Source organism: Achroia grisella, unplaced genomic scaffold, assembly GCF_030625045.1.
Source record: "Achroia grisella isolate CSIRO2021 unplaced genomic scaffold, CSIRO_AGI_Agris_v1 utg501, whole genome shotgun sequence".
Lineage (NCBI taxonomy): Eukaryota > Metazoa > Arthropoda > Insecta > Lepidoptera > Pyralidae > Achroia > Achroia grisella.
Window position 1 is genome coordinate 1,387,310 of NW_026712897.1, and position 27,266 is coordinate 1,414,575.

Here is a 27,266-nt window from a genome sequence, read left to right on the forward strand (position 1 = left end):
CCATATGCGGGCGAACCTGTGACTTATACATATAAGAGGAGTCGCTAGTCCGCAGTGAAGTACCGCTTCGCTTTATTGAGCACTCGGAGCTTTTAAAAAGGTATGAGAATACATAGTTATCTTGGACTAAGTGTAGAATATAATATTATATAATATTATAAGATAGTTAGGGAAGTTACATGACGTATTTTAGAAATGAGTATTCATTTTCATTATGTATGTTACGTTATAACTATCTGAATAATGTTTTCATTCACTACCAATAGATGGCACTGTACCGAATTTAAATCACGCAGTAGTTTTTTTAAATAGAAATATTTATTATACGAGTATATTTAATGTTTTTAAATTATTTTTACCTGGATTAAAATCGATAGATTAATCCTTATGTACACGATTCACGATTTTAGTGTTTTTGTTTGTGTACCCTTAGGACCTTGGTTATAATAATATTCACATTTATCCGTGAGAGATAAAGTATTATTATGTAGATATTATATTAAGTACCTACTTAAAGTTATTGTGTGTATATCAACACAATAACTTGTAGTACATAATATATTTTCTCTACTTGACGTTGAACTCCAATAAAATAAAGTATTTTAATATATATTTGTAGAAATATCTTGAAGACATTATAACCGAAACTCTTTTGAATTCCGCACAATAATAAAATGAAACTGTCATAGACTCTCATTCTTCTAACTTTGTAAACATCAAAAGTAATTTTCCAACAATAAATTCATAATGTATTAACATTCTAGATGGAGATAGATAATTAAAAGTCTGCGTCTGGGAGATTGTAGAAGATCATTATTATAAAGTATCATACATGTTGTTATTCTATTAGAGACTACAATAAGCTCAATGGAAGTAGGTCTATTAGTTCGCTTTTATAATGTCGATAGTTCGCTATAAGCGTAAATTGTCTTGTTTTTTAAAGTTTAACCCTTTTGAAGTTAAAGAAATAAAATGTTTTTAAATTTCAAAACTTGCTTTATATGTTTTTCTTCTTTATTAGAAGAATAGTTGAAATTCTGACAAGTTTTTTCAATTGAAATTGTCGGCTGAACTAGCTGACAGCGATAAAAAAAATATAAAAAGTTTACGTACAAAAAAAATCCTATATCTATAGAAATGCTTTGAGTTTGAAATTTGTGCTATATTTAGCCTGTGCAAACTTGTAGCATGCGGGCTTTAGAAAGTCTATTGTCCTCGCGCAGTTTTATATTTGTAGTTCGTTATTGATTATTGTTACAAATAGGTAATTTATGATGTTTTAGGAGCGATATTATTATCTCTTCATAATAGATTTTTTACAGAGATAGAACTTATATATACATACACATATATCTTTCAACTATAAAGCTTTAGTACAGTCGGAGGTATGGCTTAGTTTGGACATTGTTGTAAATGAAACACTTGACATTCTTGAAAAATATGTTATAGAATATTTCAATTATACAAATATTATTTTCTTAGTACTTTAATATTATTATGGAATACTCTTTTCTTTTGACTTATTAGTTAATCTTAATATTTTTTTGAGTTATTGCTTTGCACTTAAGTATACTGACAATTGACAGTGGGAAGTTACCGTCGGGTGTTTGTATCACCGCAGTTAAGATAATATTACATAGTATAACTATGAATATAGTTATAGTTATAATGATACCTAAGTATCTACAGATTGCAGAAATGGTTTGTCAGAAATAGGAATCACGCGATTTTCCTGGAAACTATCGTGATAATTTCGCTACAATAGGCCAATTAACTGTATTCTCAACCCGTCATCATCTTCCATCTTAAGCGCATATATTTAGTTATAGTAGTATAAGTAGTATGTAGTCTCTTTTTAATAGATGATAATGATCTACTGATGATGGTATAATTATCTCATCTCAGCATAAAAAACTATTTAAAGCATCAATATTTTTTATTGTTGATGTTTGTTGTTGAACTATTGATAATTTTTTTTTGTCTTTCCGACAATTGTAATGACTCATCCGGAAGTCTTGTTAATGGTAGATATGGTCCGCGGATATAATTTTTTTATGTAGAAACTAACACGAGTTTTAAAATAATGTTTCAATGGTTTGTAATGTAAGGTACCTGTAAATAAATATGTATTCGGTGACGTCTATAATTTGAATGGCGGCCGTCAGAGACTCAGTGGAAATCGTTCGCGAAATTCGAATTGTTCGTTTCTGAATACGGAGTAAGGCGAGGTGGTGACAAATGGTGCGATTAACAATCCGAATCTCCGTTCAAGGAGATGGTTCGCTTAATGGTCCAATACATCAAAGGATTTTCCGCGCCCTGACGCTTATTTGAAGTCATTTGCTTATTATCTGCAAGGTTATATATTTTTAAAATTATTTTTCTGTGATTGATACAGATATTCTAAAAGGATCTTGATAGATCTTTTCATATCTGAAAACAAAAATTCAATTATAACGTTATGTCATTCTGATTTCAAAACTAGTATTGTAAAGTAACTAAAAAGATCCCTAATACGTATATAATTGAGAATAAAATGCAAAATGTAGAAGCACAATTGAACATGTAGGCATTTTAAGAAAATTAGAAATAATAAAAAGAAAAAAGAAGAGGAAAGAGAAGATTCATAAATAATAACATGAGACACGGTGATAAATTGTATAGAGACGTAAATGGTATGGATATGGTCTGGATGAGATACAAATGGAGAACGGTAAATAAATCAGTTATCTGACTCGTTGGAAAGAAGAAAATTAGGAATGACCATATTCCTTATATTTTTTGAGATTCATTATAATTAACGATGAAAGATTTAACATTTAATATCTGATAAGTTTTAAATTTTCGTTATTATTGCACTTTATTTATATAATTTTGACATATTTTATATGTGTTGACTAGATTGCACTAGCTGTGTAGTATAGCGGTACTCAAAGTAACCGTACACTAATTGACTGATACTACCAAACTTTTTTTGAACTTATTTGCCCTCAGATTCCACGTGTACCTTTATTTCATCATCATCATCAGCCCACTCATCATCAGTACCTTTACTTACCAAAATTATTCATGTTAAGACCCGATTAACTATATTATTAACCTGATATGCGGTTGAAACGTATCTAATGAAAACAGGACAATGAGGGGTTTTCAACGAACTCAAACGATATTATAACTCGACGACATACCGACTCCTATATATTTTTGTATCTATTAATAAATTAATTTTAGAAAACCACATTTTCAATTCACTATTTCAATTTCACATATTGTGCCATATATAAATATATGTGATTTATTTTAAGACAGAGATATTTTAAATTAGTTAGTTAGTGAGTCGATAGGTGAATAATTTTTACATAGTATAAAATAAAGTCGCCGCCGCTAATTGCTCGTTTATATCTTTTGAATTACGTAACGGATTTTAATGCAGTTTTCAATAATATGTAGAGTGATTCAAGTGGAAAGTTTATATGTACAATACGTGCCTTTTATAGTATGGTACAAGCCGATACATTCAACAATGGTAACAGTGACCCCACTATTGTAATATAAAGAGTGGTACTTTACTTCCCAGACGTTAGAAGACAAAGTTGATAGCAACACGTAGAATTAGCCATTTGCTTATCATCCAATGTCATATTAATATTGTAAATGTGAAGTTTGTGAGTTAGATTTTGAAAATAATCTCCGGTATTATAGATGCGATTTTGAAAATGTTTATAGTGTTGGATACAACCAACAGGAGTGGTGGTGCAATGAAATATTTTGGAAAAACAGGGGAAAATGTGACATATACGAAGTTAGACGCATCTGCTAGTATTGTACACAATATTAACCTATCCGACACAATGTAATTCTCTAGTTAACATGAATTATACACCAATATCAGTATATCATTTACTGTATCATATACCAATATATTTTAGCTAATTTATGATGTAGTTGTTGTCTATTACTATTTTCTATATGAAATATAATAACCATAAATCTAGTTAATTTAGTTTGAGAACATTCCTTCAGATTCTAGAAATACAATTATTACAATAATTTAGTTATTCGATATAACATGGGCGGTGCCAGACTAGAATCTAACGGTAATTTAGTAAAATACAAACACCCACTTATTATTCACGAGTGGCATTTGGTAAAGACGTGCGTGTCGGACGCCCGTTTGTGTTAAACGTTTGTAATACCTATCAATCGATGGAAGCATGTATTTTTAAGTACATTAAAAAAAGAATTTCAATTCACACTATATTTTTATTTTATATTTACAACAATATGAAACTGTTGTCATTGCAAAATTAAGTTTTAAAACGTGATCAATTTATATTTTAAACAAATTATCTGCGTAACTCAGTCTCACTAATCGCCAAGCATCTTTGCTTATAAGCTTTATTCGTTTGGAGGTTGTGATTGGGCAGGGCGAAATTGTAGGATAAGCATGACATCTTAGTTTTTAAAAATGACGCATAAGTGATATTTCGAGCTTTACATGATAACGTGATGTCCGTAGTGTTGTTCATGTATATAGTAGTGAGTTTCTACTTATTATGAGGTAAGCCGTTAGCTTTTTCGCCAATCCAATTACATAAATAATATTTAAATTATTACTTTTAATTTTAATATAATGTTTGAACCTACAGAAAACTGAGTACAAGAAAATGATCATCTTTGCCTGTCTTTGCTTGTACGCGCTAGTAACTCGGACTTCTTTTCACATTCGTCGGATTATGTCGTTAAATAAATAAATGGAATATGATTCTTCACTATCTATTTAATTTGAACTATTAGTATAAACTAATCTTAGTATTAATGGCACGTTAATTATAATCGACGACCTCGGTGGTCTAGTGGTTTAGCACACCGCTTTACGTCCGATGGTCGCGGGTTCGATTCCTCGCACGGCACAAACATTTGTATTCATGAGTATGATTGTTTGTATCGGTCTGGGTGTTTTCTATGTATAATATGTATGTATTTACGAAAAAAAAATTATATCTATGTATTTGTATCAGTTGTCCCATAACACAAGCTTTAGCTAGCTTAACTTGGGACTAGATGGCGATGTGTGCATTGTCCAAAAAAAAAAAATTCTTAGTTGACTTTTTTCTTCTTATTACAAAATGTACATAAATTATATTATAATTCTTTGCATCGATACTTACTTTGATTTTATCGTGTTAAAATGTAATAAAGGTAGGAAGTAATAGGTAAAAATTCATTCATATAAGTAGGTCACAAATCGAATAACAAGGTTAAAGCTAGGTAATTAAGTCTAATGACCCGCCCTGAATGTCCCTTTCATTTCGCCGCCTATTAACTTCACTTTTCATACACAAAAGAGTTTCAAAGTCGTTTTATGATACGAGATCTTTTTATACAGTTTGATGAAAGACTTTTTGTTCTAATTATGTATAGGTAGGTAAGTCATCTAGAAATATTATAGGGATTTTATTAAGGAAATTGCTTTCATGTTAACTGGGGAAGTGTTGACAAATTAATTGACATAGAGTTAACATGGATGTAAAATATTTCAAACTACCTGACCCGCGCGACTTCGTCTGCATCACACTTAGGTATTATTATATATCGCCCAATTTACATAACATCTTTTTAAATTATAGCCTATGTGTTATGATGTATAAAACTAAGCTATATTACTGTAAAGTTTCATCAAAATCCGTTAAGTAGTTTTTGCGTAACAAACATCCATTTATACTTAGCAAGATAAAACTGATGATTACTATTATAAACAGGTCTGCTTATATTAGTGATCATTTTATTTTGTTTTAAATAAATTTTGTGTACCTATCTACAAGAAGGTTTGTGCCTTTTATACGTTTCTTGCAGCTGTTATTCTACCAAATATTGCAAATAACCATGTACGTAGTTTGATAAGAAATTTATGTAAGAAAATTTCTTACTATTTTATACAGCTGAGAATATATTTTCAACATTTTCAACATTAATAAATGCAGTATGAATATAAAGACAAACTTGTTGTCAACAGGACTCCGGCCGGGCTCGAGTGTCAGGGCAGAATCTCTAGACGCGATAAAAGTGTCGGCGGTGTCTGGCGGCGACGCGGTCCTTCCATGTGACACTCGGTCGCCGCAGCCTCCCGACGCTCTATTATTGGTCGTCTGGTACAAAAATGATGTGCCTATATACAGGTGAGATTTTCTGATAACTTTATTATATACAATCCCATTTTTTCTTTTATAAGATTATACATAAAGTTAAGGTTCACCAAACAAACTGACGAGTAATAAGTTTTTAAGCTGGAAGTAGAATAGATATTTACAAGAGACGAAGAAAATAATTTAATGATCAATATTGCGGATATTTTGCATTCTTTGAACGGTATTTTTGATGTTGTTTTTATCCGATGCTTTGATAATAATAGTAGTATCAGACTCTTCATTGAGTTTTCATTGGCGTAATTTTTTATGATACTTTATGTTAGAAATTAATGAAAATAATATAAGCTGGATAAGTGATTTATATTTTATAATAAAAGTATATAGAATATACTAATAGTAAATATATTAATATACAAATTTAGTTTTTTAAAAAATATCACTGAATTAGGAACGACTATGGAATTTCTTCTTGACACAAAACTGTAGTATCCAAGAAGGATACTAATGTAAATTATTATATAATAATTATTATACTCGTATGTTTTATTTTTATTGTCAATCTATATATTAGATTATTCAAAGGTCCATACCTATCTACATATATGTATATAAAGGTAAAAACTGGTCTTTCGCCATTATACAAATTCACAACAGGATTGCGTGTGTCCCTGCGTGAGTGAATAAAATATGGAAATGTATTGATAAAAATAGTAATATAGCTTTTATTATTATGTAATAGTTTTCAATATGCAATAAATCAGCACATAATACGTTTTCTGTTTACGATGCAGCTGAGGGAAAGGGGCCTGCAGTTTTATAACTTTATCGAAGTTTATGAAGAAATCTCGCCTATTCACGTCTACTGGGAAAACTAATCTCTACGTCTCCTATATTTTTAATGGAGCTTCGAGGACATAAACATTATATAGGACTTCTAGTAATAGTCGTCGACTCGGCGTATAAAATAATCCCAAAGGAGATAATTGAGTCTACAATTCAGTTTATATTACTGTGAATTATGTATGCGACTTCCTTACGTCTTTATGTTTTTATTACAAAAATCGATTCCATTATAAATTAAAATTTGTGTAATACTTGAGTTTTAATAATAATAATCTCGTGACAATTCACACAGCGCCATCTAGTCCCAAGTTAAACTAGCCCCCCAAGTTAACGTGCCCCGCCCCTGCAATGTTGGTACTCAGGGAAATGCATATACTGTGTTCATCATTATATACATTTTCATATCAGTAATATTCCTTGTATGGCATACCATTCTCATTCTTAAAAGCAATTTTAATAAAACCATAATATCTACTATAAAGTAAAATTTTCAGTTACAACATGTTTACAGTTTTATACGGCTTAGAGCATAATCGTCAAAAAATTAGGTATGCCGTAAAATTAATACTCACAATTCCTAACAACCTACCATTATTGTAATTTGATAATCCCACTTCGATCCTAACGGAAAAGTTTTGCAGTCAGTGGACATTTTAAATAAGGGTTTTTACAGATAATGGATCTGAGGACTTTGAAATTCAATAATTTAAAAGCCCCAGGCACTTATTTCAAGTGATCTTGGGATTTCTATTCGATAAGAAAACATCTCTTGTAATAAGTTATGAAGGAATAAAAACTCAATCGCCCACACAAATTTGTAATAGCCAAGACATCCTAGAGACATTCAGAGATAATTGACTTTTGCCTTTAGAACATAAAATGTAATGTTATCTTTTAGGAATATTTATTATACAATCTCTGTGAACCCTTAAAATAATGATATTATTTTTCAGTCGTAGTTCAATAAATAATTGTATAATAACAAGGAACAAAAACCTAGTTATATAGGTATATGCGTAACATAATGTCTTTACAAAATAATATGTCAAAAAAAAATAACAATGAGAGAGCTGATTAATAATAAAACAATGTTTTTTTCTACCTTCCGTTTTGTCATTTATATAAAAATATATAGTTTTGACACTTTCACCATTTTATCTTGCCGTCGCTGGTTCGATTCTTAATAGAAAATCATAGTTATATATTATTTTGGTCTGGGTATTTTACTAACTATATTGTACACATCTTTAAATATTGTGTATGAATTTCAAGACCAGTCTCACTTAGTTCAGAAACTGCACATAACTGGTATTAAATATGTTAGTAGGGGCTCTATTTATAGTCAGATTTGTTGTATAATACAGGTATAATCAATAGTATAAAACAATCAGGAATTAGAAGGACAAGAGAATTTGTGTCTGCTCAAGAAGTCATTTTTGTAGTCTTTTATTATCCCGTGCAATCTTAATGTGCCACAGCTGCATAATAAAAAACAGCGCACAGCCGCAATATGATGTTAATATATGATTAATAACAGCGGGTGAAACAGATACTCAAAAAAGAAACATAATTTAAACTAAACAATTTCATATAAATAAAAAAAAATTAAATACAATATATGTTGAATACGACGAAACTGTCCGTTACCTAATTTATTCTTTTTATACTTGGAATGGTAACAAATTTTGCGATCCAGCCAATAAAAAGTAATGGTATCTATCTTTTAGAATATGACAGTATCACGGATGTCAGAGAATGCATCAGCAGAAACAAAATGAAATCTTTACTCAGCTTATTATGAGAATAACCCAACCTCAACACCCCGCTGTTAAAGTTTCACAAGAAAATGTAAATTGCTTTCTGTATTGGAACACGTCGTAGTATAACGGGACTTTTTTTATTTTTTTTCTGTAATAAGCTACGATCGCGTGCCTCGTACAAGCCCCGCGATTCACTACTATGTGTTCTCTATTCAGAAAAATAATAGAGCAACGAATCGAGGTTCGAGGAAATTAAATTACATTTATGGTTTACTTGTATACTTTTTAACAGACTGTTGAAAAAAGAAATGTTTTGATTAGGTGTACACACGTTCTAATCTTTGCCATTGTATCGAATATATGGATTTTATTTGTAGTTGTTTTAATTTTGTCGTAAAAGTTACAGACTGACAATTATAGTTTATACTATACTAGCTACTCGCCCTGGTTTCGCCCGAGTGTAAATGTATTATAAATATATACCTTCCTATTGAATCACTCTATTTATTAAAGAAAACCGCTTCAAAATTTGTTGCGTAGTTTTAAAGATTTAAGCATACATAGGGACGGACAGGCAACGACAGCGACTTTGTTTTATACTATGTAATGATGGTATATTACACTATATGGCAGTAAAATGAAAGATTTGGTTATTTTTATTATTACAGAACAGGAGTATTTTATAATACTATCAGTATATGTACCTACCACCAGACAGTTCATCTCAGACTCTTTGATATTAGGAATTAAATAAGTTACTCGATTTTGTTAAATCGAATATTTATATGTCAAATAGTTTGATACTAATTATTATACACGATATTCTCCCTAATTAAATTTAAAAATAAAACTGTAATTTTGAAATAATGTGCAAGCTTAGTTGAAAAGACCTGACCTGACCTGAGTTTTATGTCAGTTCTTCTTAGCTCTAAAATACTCCGAATATATAGTAGACTTGATATATCATAAGAGTCTGTAATAGATCTACATGAATAAAGATATTTTAATTTGATTTGATGTCGACGCATCTTTATATATGTCGGTTCGAATGATCAGACATCTAATCGTATCCTAATAAACTTGAGGAAAGTATTATATAAAGGCACCACGCCTTTATATAATACTTTCCTCAAGTTTATTCTAATAATATACAACCCAATTGTGGATGATAATAATGTGTAGCTTTAAGTTTGAGTAGAATCGTTGCAAAAGCAACATTTCTGTGAGAGAAATTGAATATCCCATACGTATTCGTGACTAAAATTCGAAAAAAAACAGACTATTAAACGGCGATTTATTAAACATTTTGACACCGGGCCTTTTTGGACTAATTGGACTCGACTGAACTCGATTCAGTCCGGTGCCGGATTAGTTTGGTCCACAAAGATCCGACGACAAAAAGTCTGACAAAAATCCGTTAAACGATAAAAGCAGTAGCTTTTTGAGATTTTTCTGTCGTTTTAATGGCAAATACAGTTTAGGTCATATCGTTAGAATAGAATAGGAAGGAAAATACTTTATTCAAATAAACTTAAATTTATGTATTTTTGTATAGTCATATAGTCTTGTTTTTTTAAATATATCATTCTTTGAAAAGTTGTCTCATCACAAGAAGAACGATCAATAAACGGGCATGTGCGTTTGATATAACTGTTATAACATAGATTTTGAAATTATTGGTACCTATTGCAGCCAAAAAAAATAATGCAAATCTAATTACTATAGGACATACATATAGATGTTATTACCGGTACCACACAAAGCGATTAGACATGTAGTATAAATTTTGAACTAATTAAGGTATAAGTTTAATTAGTTCCTAAATTATATGATTTTGTGTATTAGTAATTAATAATGTTAATGAAATGTAATGTTTACCGTCAGTAATTGAAGAGTACTAACATCTAATAAGCTTGTACTTCAGACCATGTATGTATTTAATTTAATGAATATAGTATTAATTTTCTGTTAATATGTCCAGTATCTTACTTCGAAAAATTAAAGTGAATTGATTTGATTGTTATCTCTTGATATGTTAAGTGGTAAGTCGATTATATTAATTAATACGTTGCAGTAAAAAAAAAGATATGTTTTTATGTCAATCAAATGACGGCTAAACTTATATGAAATGGTAAACTATCTGTCTCTCATTATTGTATGATATCTTTATATGTATGTATCATGAAATACATTGTGGTACATGGACTATTTTCCATGCGTTACTATTCCTGATGACTTATATGTGTGTAGTATTATACTGCATGTAGTTTTACCACCCTACTAATATCTAACCTCTGAAACTGCAACTTGCAAAACAAACTGCAAGTATAAATATCATTACAAATATTATTATAATTATCATAATCTTTATAATATCTAATAATTACAATAGTAATAGTAATAATTTAAGATTTAACTAATAAAAAACGTATAATTAAGAGTGCGACAAAATTAGTATGAAGTTAACAAGCGTTAAACTGCAGACATAGATTTAAATAGATGTCGCAACTGCAGATATTTTTGGGCCTTTTTTGTGTCTAAATTAGACTTTGCAGAGCTTAATTGACTTCCACTACTTTTCGAGACTGAGCTATCTAGGTAAAGTTTACGTAAAACCTTGTGTTAATAAATATAGCTATTTCCTTACAATAGTTGTATTTTATTTGTTGATTTTCGAGTTTTTGATTTAGTATATGAGTAACAGGTTTAGATTTCATAAATTTAAGCATTTTCTTTGTCTATCCCTATTTGTGTTTAAGGGTAGGGTAAAGTCTTTTGTTAAGTAATGAATGTTTAAAGTTGGTTTAGAATTTTCACAAACATCGTATAGCATGAACATCCTATTAATGTTAGAGACTGATTCTTCCAATGTTGGACAAATTTTTGTAAAATACATAGATAATATTCTAGACTGACCCATGAAGTACATTTTAACTTTTCCCCTAGTAAATAAACACAGTTATCGATATAATAACAATAATAGCTAAGCAGAACTTATCTTATAGGCTCTAGACAATTGATATAAGTACATAGATATTTTTGTTTGTAAATACATAGAATATACTCACACCGATACAAACAATCATACTCATGAATGCAAATGTTTGTACCGTGCGAGGAATCGAAGTGACCATTGGAATTAAAGCGATGTTCTAAACCGGTAGACCACCGAGGCTCTCAAATAATGTTGGGAATATATTCCTTTTGGAATTTTGTAAAAACGTAATACGTACATAAATGTCATTGTGTAACCGCTAACTCCCATGGCCGTGCTAGCTCTCAATGTGACAATGTGTGCATATTTTATAAATCACTCAGGCGCACATTTGTTATGCATGGCCATGCTTCTATGTACCGAATTAGTTTCCGCGCAAACGACAGGATGTTTGATCAGATTAAAAGGGTTTACCTTTGGGAATTAAGTTTTTTAAGCACCTGTAATATATTGTATTCATTTTGTGTTGTTTCTATTACAGCTTTATTTTTTCATATCCGAATATCAAATTCTTCTTCCTCTCAACAAAGATCTGATATTCCTCTTTTAGAGGTTACCTAGTGCCTAATCCTTCAGGGAATAGATATCCTGAGATATCTCTATAAACTAAATATGTTAATTTATTAAAATACTGTTTTGAATAACATTTTACTACCTATAAATAATTATTTCTTCGTTAAATAATAAACTAGGTAAGAAACAGGTTCCTAGAAGTCTAAATATATTTATAAAGTAAAACATAAACGAAACAAACAAAGCTTATTTTTCTGATATGCTGAAGTCAACATTATTTGGCTTTTATATCCGTTTGATGTCTAAATGAGCTACGGGATAATCTCTAGTAGTTCTCCATTATAAAATATCTACTGTCCACTGTCTAAGGCTTTCAGTATTAATAAAATTTATTTATTCTTAGTGAAACTAAAATGAAACAGATTAGTAAAATTACACAAAAGAGTTTTATTTTTATAAAGAAACTAAGATATACTGTTAAATAATTTTAACTACACATAGTTCAGTCACCTATGCGAAATGATTCAGAGCTTTTGAGACATTAATATATTATTATATCTCTGTATATTATCCAAAAATGAATAAAATAATAAATAATGATTTATTTTGAAAGAGCAACGCAGTTACAATTATTTAACTTTTGCTGCAATATATTCACACCATGTATCTATTCATTTTTATATACATTTATTACTAAAAAAGCTAGGTCAATATAATATCAGCTACGTACATTATTATACGTATTCTAACATGCTTCCATTTGCGCATATGTAAGGTGGGTATCTATGTTATTGACTTATTGAGTTGCCAAAAACTCATACATCATTCCAGCATCTCGATGTCACGTGTCACGGACTGACAGCAATTTGATGGTTCCTTTTTACCCTTTATTTTTTTATAGATAAGCAAAATTTTTCATCAGATAAAGTTTTACATGTTCTGGTAACAGAGTTAAAATGCATGTCTATTCCTTTTCATCTCCTATATACCCTCTTTTGCTACGGAAATAAAGTTTATCAATAGAGCCAGAAAAATCAGATTAAAATTTTCTTCAATCTTAAAAATGTTTAGCGATTTGTACTATCATCTATAACATGTTTGAAAATAATAATAACATTAAATAAAATGTCAATGCTGCTTGTTTGACATCTAATTAGTCAATAACATACTGTTTTTCGAAAACAAACTAACTTGCTAGAATATAATTTTGGTATCGACACTTTGGTTTACTATAATACAATAAATATAATAAAAACCAGAAAAGTACTTCCTATTTAAAGCTGATTAAAAATTAATAAAAATATATTAGGATTAAGTCACGAATGTTAGTAATAGATACGACGAAATTATTTAAAAAATACTGTCTTGTTTATGTATTATTTCCATAAATGGTGCGGCCCGATATTGGCTCTTCCTAAATACATTATAAGTAACCTAAGTAGGTAAACAACTAAGAGGCTTTGGCGGAATTTGATTTAGTTAAGAAAATTTGAATCAGCGGTACTTATCAGTGAAGTTGCAGAATGCTTATGTACATAAAATTAACAATTCCCAATGATAAATTGACTCGCAGCGAATCAGTAATTGTATTTATTGAGTAAATAGATTTGATAAATATTAAAAAGAGATTTAAATTTTTATGGATAACTTTAAAATTGATAAGTATAGTCTGTGTTTCACTCAATGTTTGGGATGAATAGTTAGATATTTTCAAATGCGGTTTTTAATTAATAATAAGTGAAACTAAGAACTAACAAATATACACTTACATATGTTAAAGCAACAGTACAACTATGTGTGTACAACTATAAGATATATGTATTATAACCTAACTATGAAAACTATTTATTATTTAGTAGATTTAAGTATAACAGCAGTAATTCATTCTCGACAATCTATCACAAGCATAGACATGGGCACTAAACAACTGTTGCCGCTGCTGCAAATATTATACATACTTTCTTTTGTAAACACATACATAGAAAACACCACGACCGATTAAAACAATCATAGTTAAGAATATACCGTGTGATGAATCGAACCCGCGACCATTGGAAAAAAGGTGTTGTGCTATTTCGCGAGATCAGTGTATGTTGCGCTGGATGCGCCTCATGTGGGTATATATATACTAGTAGATAAGTTCATTTTCGATCAGCAGTGCGAGTCAGCTTGTTTGCCGTTTCTGTTAAATAAAAAAAACTAATTAAAATCACTACAACTAAAAATATAAACGTTTTCATTTTAAGAAAGTGTTTTCGTTAGTAACTCCGAAATTGGTATATCGAATATAATAGGTATCGGATACGAATGTCAGTTATCGGACAAAAGCATCCGAGTGTTAGGTATATTAACTGGATGATCTGCAGAATGTTAAAAAAGAGCTACGTGGAAACGTACGTACCTAGTAGGCCGGAATGCTGAATCATGATTGGTATTTCCAGATTATTATCGTTGGAAAGAGGGTAATTAATTCTTATTTATGGCCATTAAAACGGGGTTTAGTTTGCGACCGACTTCAAGACAGTAGCCCTCAATTTTGTTAAATATACATAGGTTTTCCTGTATTAAAGCAGTCGTGTGATTCGTTTTCTATTGTGGCATTGGACTACCAGTTGATAAATGGACGGACTTCTCAAAATTAACTTATGAGGTCCGCCATGCGTTGCAAATCGTACTAAGGTGGAATATCAATGTATTCAGTTATTAAACTTACATAAATCAAGGTTTCCAATCCTTACTAATATTACATATACAAAAGTACTATTATGTCTGTCTGTCGCACTTTCACACCAAAACAATTTAAATTAAATTTGATACACAGATAGTTTAGGTCCTGAGAAATGATATAGCGAGGAAACAATTGTAAGGGGTTGAAAGGGAGATGAAAAGTTGTATGGAAGTATCATCATTTTTAAAGTTACATGCTTGAAACTTTTAATTTAGGCTGAAGATTGAATATACATAAATATATCATTCAAAGTTTGTATGGATAACGAAGACGAAGTCGCGAGCACAGCTAATTCGATATATTTTTATTAAATACTATGTATAATGTAGACTGGTACGTATAATGTAGACTGGTACTACATATGTATGTATAATGTATGTCTGGTATGTATAATGTAGACTGGTACTACATTTGTATAAAATAAGAACATGCAATTTCTTGTGCATCTGACTATTCTTGAACAATGAACAAAAGTACTTATATTTATTTAGTTTATTTTAATATTATTTCTGTTCTATTGTGTTAAAATATTCTTCAGTTGAGAACCGCTTTCGTTATAAATTCTATTGAATTTTATTATAGTATGAAGAATTCATTGTACCTTACATTGTTCAGGAATTTCTACTATATACTTACATAATAGTTGCTGTATGCATAGAATTTTCTCTTCCAAATACCGTCCTCACGTCTTTATGACGGATTATGACGAATACAACACAACATTTTCTATACACCTTGAGCTCTGTCGAAGGTGATTGATGATGTTCGGTTTCTGCTAAGAACGGGTTGAAGGAAGTTGGATATTTCGTATACGATAATATTGTTAGTAGGTAAAATATATCTGTCTTATGTTATTTGGTAAAGTATAACAATTATTTGTTTAATAGTTCAACCAATACCATATATATCAACTTATATAGAAACAAACTTGTTAAATATAAACATACACATTATTTTACATTATAAATTAGTTGTTACCCGAGTCTTCGTCCGCTTAGAATTCAAGTTTTTTTAATTAATCGAATCTCAAAATCAAAAATCTTTTATTTAGAAAGAACTTTTTTATTTATTATTATTAATATTTTTCCCTACCGTCCGGTTTAGTGTAGAGATTCAATTGAGAACTTGGCATGAAACTCAACTGTTGAAAGAAAATGTAAAAAAAAAAGAAAATGTTGTTGTTGAAAACAACAATTTCTTTTTTTTAAACGGCAGATTATTTATAGTAATTAAAATAAATATAATTTATAAAATCTAAACGTGGCCTAAGTTACTACTTATAACATTACATGAGCAGGAACAAATAGTGAGAATTATGGTTTTTAAGTAAGTATTTATATGAATTTGGTGAAAAGCTGTTAGTTTAAATTACAAACAGACTCTTAATTTTTTTTATATGTATAAATATAAAATAAAAGATTCCTTGTAATTCAATTAATATGGTTACTTAGCTTACTTAGGTATTACTATTGTATATTTTTTTACATAACCACAGATCGACCTGAGAAAATATCAAACAATAAAAACATTATTGAACATTAGTAACATCTGGGTAACGGAGCTTAACCTTCAACATTTCGTTTCATTTTCCAGGAAAACTCCACCAAACACCAAACGTTGTCAAAGTATACTAAATAAAACTACAGTCTGAAGGTAAAAGATGTTAAAATATTTGATGGTGAGGGAGCTAGCTATATGATAGACAGAGAAAATCATTCCATAACATAAAAACGAACGAATTTACATAATGTTACAATTTATTTAATGTTTGAATTGGTCAAAATAATATATGTTAATTAGAGCTTTTAATATTTATTTAGTTAGTTTTATTTTATTTAGTTAGTTTTATTTGTTTGAAACTAGCTCTGCCGGCGGTTTCACCGGCGTGAAGTTTATAGTCTATGTACATGTTATTCTGATATATTAGCTATATTATTGTATAGTTTAATTAAAATCCTATACTAGTTCTTGCGTGAAAGGGTAACAAACTTTCACGTTTATAATAATACTAAGATATTATAATATAATATAATAAAATACAAGCCAATTATTCTAAAATATCTAGTCTCCTCACGATTGGAAGAATAGTTTTTATTGTAATAGTAATAAAATTCAAAATTGAACAATAACCGTAACCTAACCCATGTTTAAGGGAGCTTTGAAGGAAACAAATGGTACAGTGGGGCACAAAATAATTATACTTAAGTACAAAAACGATGTCAACGACTTTGAAATGTTGTGCTAATGTTCCTGAGTAATTGCTTATTTTTTAGAATTCCGCGGGCATAATGTACAAACTTTGCTATATTTAATGTCGGTTATGACTTCCTTGGGAGCCCTCAAGCATTATTTTATCTTACAAGTCACCACTTGTAAGATAGATGAAGCAAGTTGATATAAAATATAAAAAATGGATGACTAATTCGGCAGTCAATAAAATATAAACATACTATCTGTGCACCCGGTTGCACCATGAATGGCATGTAAAAAGACGTTTGTTATTCCGATGTATATGACATGCTACTGTGAAGTTTTATCAAAACCCGTTCAGCTTTTGCGTGGGAGAGTAAAAAACATTTATTCATCTATTTATCCGTCCATATTCACAAACTTTCACGGTTATAATATTAGTAAACAATTGTGTTACAAAAGTTTTTTTTATATACTTATAATTTTTTATTATAAATATTTATAACTCAATTGTAATGGAGAAGTATATAAAAAACCTACACGTGTCTACTGTACGGGACCATTTGTATCGAATACATTCATATATAAACGACTTTTACTGTGTGATTATTAGGTGCCTACTTTGTATTATTTATGGAAGGAAGTCACGCTATTAAATGCTTCAATTCCCATGAAAAAAAAACAGTTTCACACATTTTAACGTTTCCGACAATAGTGATGTCTGTATAGGAAGAAGGAAAATTCTAGTCTCTAAATTTACACACTATATGTGTGTAAATTTAGAGACTAGCATTTTATATATAAAAAATTTTTATATATAAAATTCTAGTCTAATAAGAATTTTATATATATATATAAAAAATGTGGAGACTGTGATCTCTTTGTTTGTTTGTCTATATGTGTATTAAGGTTTCACTTAAATCGGATAAAATTTTCACAGAATATGTTGTTAATATATAACTCTGAACAGGACGGTAGTGGAAAAATATAATGTTAAAAAAATATCTGCATTAGAGGCTAAAGTTCTTTTATGAATGCCATGTAGTGCCTGAAAGTTTATATTAAATTATTAATATTTTGAATCATATATAAACTTTCAGGCGATGTTTATCGAAGGGAATTTAAGGGAGGCGTGAAAAGATAATAGCAAGCTGACGCTGCAATCATTCACATGTTTACACTAAATTGGCAGCTGACCAACAATCGATATGTGGTTAGCTAGTATAGGATAGCATAGGACTAGCTAGTATAAAAATAGGTATTATTACATAAAAAAATATTTTCATATAAAGAAAACGAACAAAAATGAAAAACATTGTTACAAACTTCTCTCACGGCTCTTTACAATTGTAAATTTTATACAAACGGGTCGACCCTGAACTATCTGTAACAGTATAGAAATATTAGGAGCTCCTTAATAATAGTAACGTGTAAATTTTCCATTTACAATTAGGGGGAAGTATAATATAATAATGTAGACTAATGTCCTTCTTGCTAACAATATACCTCGTCATGTTGATCTAAACACGCTTCTCCCTGGAAACCATCGTGATAAATTTCTAGTGATTTGGCACGTTAGGCTATTTGACGTAACCTCATGCACATACTCCTGTGGTGCCCCACCAGTGTATACTGTTTTTTATGGATGATAATGAAATTGTGCACCCGCCTGCGCTAATGGTTTACACTTGCGGGATACCAGTGGAAGATGATAAGATGAATATGAGGTCAGGTTAGTTAGGTATATTGTTAGCCCATGGTGACAAGTTCACCAGCAATTTATCACGATGGTTTCCAGAGGGAACCGCGTAGAGGTCAACCTGACATGGTGGATTACTTGCAATCTCTCTTCCCACCAGTGTATACCGTTAGCGAAGACGGACGTGAACGTTTCCAATATCATCCATATAAAAAAAATGTGTAAATGTAAAACATATAAATCGACTAAACAATACAATTATAAATAATTCCATTTACTGCAAAAGCTTATATTACAAATGAATTAATAGCATAAAATGAAATGTACTTTGTGAACCAACCTGTGGTCATATAATGTCGGTTATGCCGCAAACGCATTGTTGATAGGACTGCGGTGAATGGTAAGAAGGATTATAAATAATACCCGTTTGTTACCGAAACAAATCGTATTATAAAATCAAATGGGGGTGGGAAAGCCAAGAATTTTCTTAAATGTCATGACATTTTGGTTTGACGAGTAAAGATTTTAGGATTGAGGTAAACGTGATATTCTTAGTTAGTTACTTAATTTTAAATCAATCGCTAAATTAATATGACTTACTTAGTTTTATTTTAATCGAAACAGGTTGCAAAAGGATTCTAATGTATCATATTTTTCGTTGACTACATCCGTATGAACTAATATTTTTATTGCTATTATATTAGTTTATATATAGCAATAAAAATATATATTTCTAAATAATAAATTAAGAATAAAGTTGCAAATTTCTTACAACAGTAATGAGTAGTTTAGGAATCTCGATAGGGAAGGGTATTGTTAGTAATGTGGATTAATAGCCCCAAGCTAGCTAGCAATGTACCATGCCAGGTTGACCTTCACACGGTTCCTCCTGGAAACCAAATTTAATTTCCGGGCGAATTTGCCAAGATAGGCTACTAATCTGACCTCATACTCATCTTATTATTCTCCATTAGTTTATACCCGCTAGCTTATACTGTTAGCGCAGGCAAGTGCACAATTCCATTATCATCCCTTAAAAAAGTATTAATATATCTATTACTATGGCAAGTATGTACAAAATGTTTACCTTGACTAATTGAATTTAATCTATTTCAGTTATGATGGGCGAGTCAAAGGCCCATCAGCGCACTGGGCAGACGACGTTCTCGCCGGTCGTGCGAGATGGAACCCTTCGAACTCACATTCATCATCATCATCACTACGCATCCGCGATGTCCTCGCGACAGATAGAGCTCTGTATCGATGCAGGGTTGACTTCAAAGTATCTCCAACGAGAAATCACAAGATTGTACTCGACGTTATAGGTAAGTGTAGTAACGATATAATAATAATTATCTCAGGGCAATTCACACAGCGCCATCTACAACATAGTTAAGCTAGCTAAAGCTTGTGTTGTGGTACTAGATAACTGATACAAATACATAGTTTTTTTTCATAAATACATATATGGAACTTGGACTCCATTTTCCGCAATTGGCCTCTCATCTAGGCCGTTGTGTGTGTATTATACATAGAAAATACCGAACCGAGACCGATACAAACAATCATACTCATGAATACAAATGTTTTTGCCGTGCGAGGAATCGAACCCACGACCGTAGGAAGTAAGGCAGTGTGTCTAAACCGCTAGATCACCGAGGTCGTCTATATAAACATGTGTACACTGTAACTATTATACATTATTCGTATGTTAAATACTGATACTGCATGCTACAGTACATATAAGTCTGTGGCCTATCTCAGTGTGGTTTTTGCCCAGGGGAAAATACTCAATTTCAGTTAAAATCTGGAGTTAGTACCACTGCGCAACATGTAGTACTGTCTGCAAGATGGTAATTACTTAAGTTACTTAAATGGTAAGTACATAGAATTTGTAGACCTAAAGCTTAGTATTCGGTTTCGTTTCTGTCTCTAATATAATAAAAAAATACTAGAAAACTACTATAATAGAATCTAGCGATAGATTATACAATGAAATACAATCTCATATATAAACTGTTACGGGTACAAAAACGAGTAAAAAATGATTTTCAATGCCTGACTGATTTTTTTTAAAATATTTAATATTGATTTTATTAATAGAAAACTATAGTAGGTATTTACAAGTAACATGGGCTATATATTATACGTAGTATATAGTATCTAGTTACATTAATTACACTAGTCCGAATATTAATTCTCCAGACGCTAATTTGTAATATTTGATATAATCTACTTCTATCGTAAGTTAAACTGTCGACTAGTTATATGAGAGCTTTCTGCTCCAACAATGAAATAATACTACTTCACTTTGAAAACTATCGTAAAATGTATACAGACGTCAAACTTGTAGTTTAGAAGCAAGTTGCAGCTGCATTGGAGTAATTATTCATACCAATTGCAAACCGGACAATATAGGAGAGCTGTCTCGAATTGTTGTTTGTACTTTACTAATAAAATAAACGGTTTGTCTAATAAATAATAATGATAGTTGGACTATCCATTACTATATCGAGACTGAACTGCATATAGTATTTCGTTATTTAAATGACAATAAGTTTGTTTTGTTTTTCTTTCTCAATAGCATATGCTAGTGGTCACTCTATTCTCCCAAATTTGAATTTAAATGAAGCTGTATTAATGTAACAATATACATTAAAAAAAAACGAGCTAAGTTTCTAATCAGTTCTTCTCATCTCGAAATCATTCCGAACTGACGGTAGATTTGACATATCATAAGAGTCTGTAATAGACCTACATGAATAAATATATTTTAAATTTTGAATATTAACAATAACAAAAAAACATGTTATCTTTTGAAATGAATTAAAATGTAATATCAGTGAATACAATAATTTATAAGAAAGACATTACAAAAAAAGAAATATCATAATTTAAATAATAACATATCTATAATAAATATAGCTAACTGTGCCACATATAACAATAAAATATATACCCCACCGTCCAGTTCAGTCGAGAACTTGGACTTTATGCGTTTGAAAGATCACAAACTACAAATTGTCAATTAAGACAATTTGTAGTCGTAATTGAGACACTTGTACTTGACTTTCACAAAATTTATGTTCTTTCCTTAAAATCTATTGAAAATAGTTTAAAGAATTGATAAAAAAGAGATCGTCATCAAAAATATATAATATATGTACATAAAAAGCTTACTAAGCAATAAATACTTATTTTACTCCCAGATATTTTTATGATAAAAAACTAGTATCAATTCAATGTTGAACTACTTCAAACTCACAACTAAGTCGAAACTTCTATATGCCTCGTTATACCCGTACATTCCTTGAACACCAAGTAGTAGTCGCCATTTTGTATTTATTGGAGATATACATATATCACATCATAACTATTAATTATTTAAGTATCTGAAATTTATGATCTAAATTTAGTTAATGACGTTACTTTTATTTATTTAATATAATTTTACTCTCTTTGATAGACATTAAAATACGACTAATAGTAATCATATTTTTATTGACACTTATTCTTTATACTACTAATTTATTCTTCTGATTAAATAGGAAGATGCACATTGCAGAGAATTTATATTTGGTATCTAAACGAGCCGAGTTTGTATTGTAGAGAATAGTTTCTTCCAATTGCAAGAAAGAATTTCTAGAAAGGCCAATATTATTTAGTCAAAAATATTAGACGTACCCATTACGTCTAATATTTTTGTATGGTAACAAAGGTATGGTGCCTCACCTGCCGGCGCTAACGGTATACGCTAGCAAGACACCAGTAACTGATGAGTATGAAGTCAAGTTAGTTAGGATTGCACGTCATCGAGAATCATCATGAATTAACCGCAGCATGTGTGGAGGGAGCGTTTAGAGATCGACTTAGTATGTAAATTGCTAACAATGAGACCACTAATCCCCCACAATTCTCTCTCTCTCCAAGTATGTCTCTGCCCGGAATCGAATTGGGAACCTTCTGAGAAAACGTAAAAAGTGATGTTAAAGTGTAATACAAATTTATAAATTAAAACAATTGTTTTATAACAGTTCAGAAGGTCCTGGTACAACTGAGAAAAATAACTAGATTAATCGTTTTTCGTTTCCTCTGAACCCGTTTTCGTTATTGCTTTACACCACTGGGGTATCTATTCCCAAGTTTATTAAATTCTTTTTATTACTATTGTATTATAATAATCCCATGCCAAAAACTTTCCGTGTAAATTCGATATGCTCTAATAAGTTACAGTTTATTGTTATAGTTTATATATGTACTAGTACTAGTTCTTGCCCGCGGTTTCGCTCGCGATAATTTATCCTCTTAGGGGTGGAATTTATCAAAATCCTTTCTTAGCGGATGCCTATGTCATAACATCTACCTGCATGCCAAATTTCAGCCCGATTCGTCCAGTGGTTTGGGCTGTGCGTTGATAGATCACTATCTCAGTCAGTCAGTTACATTTGAGTTATATATATTTAGATATATTATAAAGGGAGAGAGAGTGTATCTTGTTATAACCAAAGTAAACTCCGAAACCACCGCATTGATTTAACAAATAATTTCATTGTCTTTCAGAGTTATTGTAATAATATACACAAAACTCACAAAGTTATAAGCACCTGGGCAAAGCCTGGGTTAAAAAACTCTATACATTTGTATATATAAAATTCTACGCAAAATTATAATGTAGGTACGGAAATTAAACGTCTTCACGTCCATAACTCAGCATCACTCAGTACACAATTCTGTTAATATTTTATTTCGAATAAAATTTATTTTTTAATATAAACATTTTTATTATAAATATATAACAATATACAGGATTTTAATGAACTTACTATGTTTTCATCTCTCGCGTCAATTATTTCGACTTTATCTGGAAGTCTATTTATGTCATATTTGCTTTATTTCTACAAAGCTGAGAGAAAAAGTCGTTACTGCATTATGTATTTACTTGTATTTGCAAAAACAATGTATATAAGTATTTCTGTCAGTTATTTGGTATCCGTAATACAAACTATGCTTAATGCGCCATGTAGTCACAAACTATATAGCGCTGTGATAAATTCCCTAAGTTATTTTAATTATTATGGTTTATTTTCACAGCTTTTGTTGGATTTTTATTCTCTTTATTATATTGTGTATGAGTAGACATTGTATAGCATACATTGTATTACAGTATATTCCTGTAGATTACTATGTTATTCTTTCCTTGGTTAATTTATAAAATAAAATGATTGTTATCCTCGGCAATCTTATGAAAGTTGATCGGAGGCTCCAATGTGTGACGTTTGGGAGTCAGCAGCGCCATCTTTCCCACACTACCTTTCCGAAATGAATGTGGCTAGTCGGTCACCCTACTACAGATAGTAAAACAATGGCGACTGACAGGGAGAACCTTTTCAATAGACATACGGTGCATAACGCCTGGAAGGTAACAAGTAACTGCAAACTAGCATACCCTGTTAACTAAACGCAATGACGATATATTTTACATTTATATAGAATAGGGTTGCCAAGCCCAAATTTAAAAAACCAGGACTGAAAGTTAAAAACAACAGGACTATCCAGTTTAAAACAAAACTCAGTTATAGTGTTGCAATAGTTATATTAATATGTAGAAAAATTCAAGTAATTAATATAATCAGATTTTTAATAAAAATCATTTGATAAAATTATACTGTTGAAAATTAGTAATTAAGAAGCGCGTATATTATAAAAACCCAGGACGCTGCCAAATAACTATTCAGGACTAACCAGGATACTTCAAATAATGGGACATGTCCTGGGAAAACAGGACGGTTGGTAACTCTAACACAGAAGAAGGTAGAAGGTAGGTCCTAAGGGAGCTAGGGAGATATCGCATTATACAAGACCTACCTACGCGACTTTAGTGTCAACTTTATAATGATATTTTAATAGATTTACCAACCTCAAAGGTATACTAATAGATTATAATAGCGAGGCTAAATAATTTACGGTTGTAAGTATAAAGGCAAACTAAATTTCCGTTGCAAGCCATTAAAAACTTGTAATGTTTACATTTAAAATGAAATTTAATATTGCCTTGAAATATCTAAATAGTATGTGACCAGTGTTTTCATACATTTTAAAGCTAAATATTGCATTATTAGGTGACTATATATAGATTTTTTTTATAATAGTAATAAAATGCAAATTTTTACGTCTATAAAATACGACGTAGGTAAAAGCAAAAAGTGAACAATGTATAGCAAAATATGTTTACTTTATAATTAGAATTGTATGAGTACAATATTAATACGTATTAGAAAAGACGAAAAGGTTGTTTGATGCTCGTATAAGCTTATTACCTAACAGATATAGAATTCTCGCCTGTTTCCGTATTTTATGTATCTATAAAATGAAGAATGTATACGGTTTGTTAATACTAAGAAATATTGGTAATTAAAATAACTAAACTACAACAACATTGTTAGGTAATATTGAAAGGGTGACCAACCAATTTACTTTAGTACACTTTTAGGGAAAATAAGACTTTTATTCTACCTAGGTTTAGTTACTCTAGAAATCAGAATCCAGATAATAGAACATAAATAGTACAATTATATAGGGTAAATATATATGATTTGGTGAATATGTAATATCTGTCCTTGTACTAAAATGTTTGAAGGGTACTGTTTGCCTAAAAATTTGAGTGCGTTTAATGAATTATGAAATAATATTCCTCAGAGTTTTTTCATATCTAAGCAATAAAAAAAGTTTGAAACAATGTTGAAAACGTGAACAAAAAAGTAATAAAATAATCCTCATATGAACGTATCAGGAATAGAACAAAAAAATTCAATGAACAGTAAAGTGTGGCTTCCACAGTTTGGGAGCAATCTATATTTTATCAGAGTACAAGTCACCTGTTTCATGTCCTTTACAAATTTATGTTTGGCTGTGTCGGAGCGAAGCCAAATAGTGGCGGTTTATTGGCCAACATCTTGCCAGAATCATGATGGAATAACGTTTTAGGGCCCATGAAATATTTATTAGGAAAACATTTCGAGTGAATGTTCATATTTATGCGAGTTTTTCGATGGTCGGGTTATTATGGGAGATACAATATGATATACTATAGCTAATAGAGACACACTAAATAATACGGACATATGTGAAAAGTCAGTAATTCTTTTGGGATTGACAAAAATTTATAATATTAGTAGTTGGTATATGCATCCCAAAAAAACTAATATTATAAATTTTTGTCTGTCTGATTGTTTCCTTTTAATGTCTAAACGGATCTAAATTAAATTGGAATATGAATTGTATCACGAGTAGAAGACACAGATTATTACTTAGAATAAAAACTATTATTTAGAATTAAAAAAAAAAACAAAGTGTGGAAAATAGAAAATATAATATTAAAACCATTATAAAAACCCAATTATACATCAAAAACAGGGAATATTTAAGTAAGATAAATTCATATATCAGAAAATGGGAAATCTCCTTTCTGCCAGCAAGACCACACGATATAGTTCCTTTTGTGAGTTCATTAGAAAAGTTTTCCCGAATTATTCCGAAATGGAACAAGACATCAGATTCCGTGTGACTGTGTGATTTTTATTATAATTTGCTAAAGAGGTTACTATTTTAGCGAATCATAATAAAAATATGCTCATAGATAGAACGCGTGCTTAGAATCTGAGAATGGTAAAAAATAATAAATGAAATAATTTACACGATCGTCCTGAGATAGTATTATTGTTATATACACAGCGCCGCTTAATCGCAAGCTAAGTAGAGCTTGTGATATGGGTACTAGACAACTGATATATGTATATGAATATTTTATTTGTAAATAAATACATAATATAACTATACATAGAAAACACCCAGATACAAAAAATCATAATCATGAATACAAATATTTGTACCGTGTGAGGAATCGAACCCGTCATAGGATAGTAAAGTGGTATGCTAAACCATTAGACCACCGAGGCTGTCAAAAATATATTACTTGCACCATAAATATAAACCATAAAAATAGTATATTTTTCATGGCTGATCAGTGATGCAATTCAAATGCTAATAAAGTATAACTAACTGTCCCGGATACACTGCTTCATATAGTAACCATTTTACCTCAACTAGCCACTCACATATTGCATTTTGGCGCTCAGCCAATTTTAGTTTTATTGAGGCAATAATTCTTTTGTTTTATTACTACGTCGAATTATGTAATCACTGTTTGGTTATCTAATTTCCGCTTAAATTACACTTCCAAATTTGAATTATTCAATTTTTAAATTCAGTGCACAATGCTAATAACACAAGAAACTAGTGTACACTTCTATCATACTTATTACACAGGTTCCTTCTTTCTTTTTTAGGGATATTGTAATCCCTACGAAATCGCATTACATATTACACGATT

General features: G+C 30.4%; 1 protein-coding gene across 1 annotated transcript in view; it reads left to right on the forward strand.

Annotated features, from left to right (window-relative positions):
* LOC131846134 (synaptogenesis protein syg-2-like) overlaps positions 1-27,266 on the forward strand; it is a 112,157-nt gene that overhangs the window by 43,265 nt on the left and 41,626 nt on the right. Inside the window, exons 2-3 of the mRNA XM_059195362.1 lie at positions 6,017-6,179; positions 19,994-20,202. Of these exons, the coding sequence (XP_059051345.1) occupies positions 6,017-6,179; positions 19,994-20,202 (372 nt within the window). The remainder of the gene's footprint in view (positions 1-6,016; positions 6,180-19,993; positions 20,203-27,266) is intronic.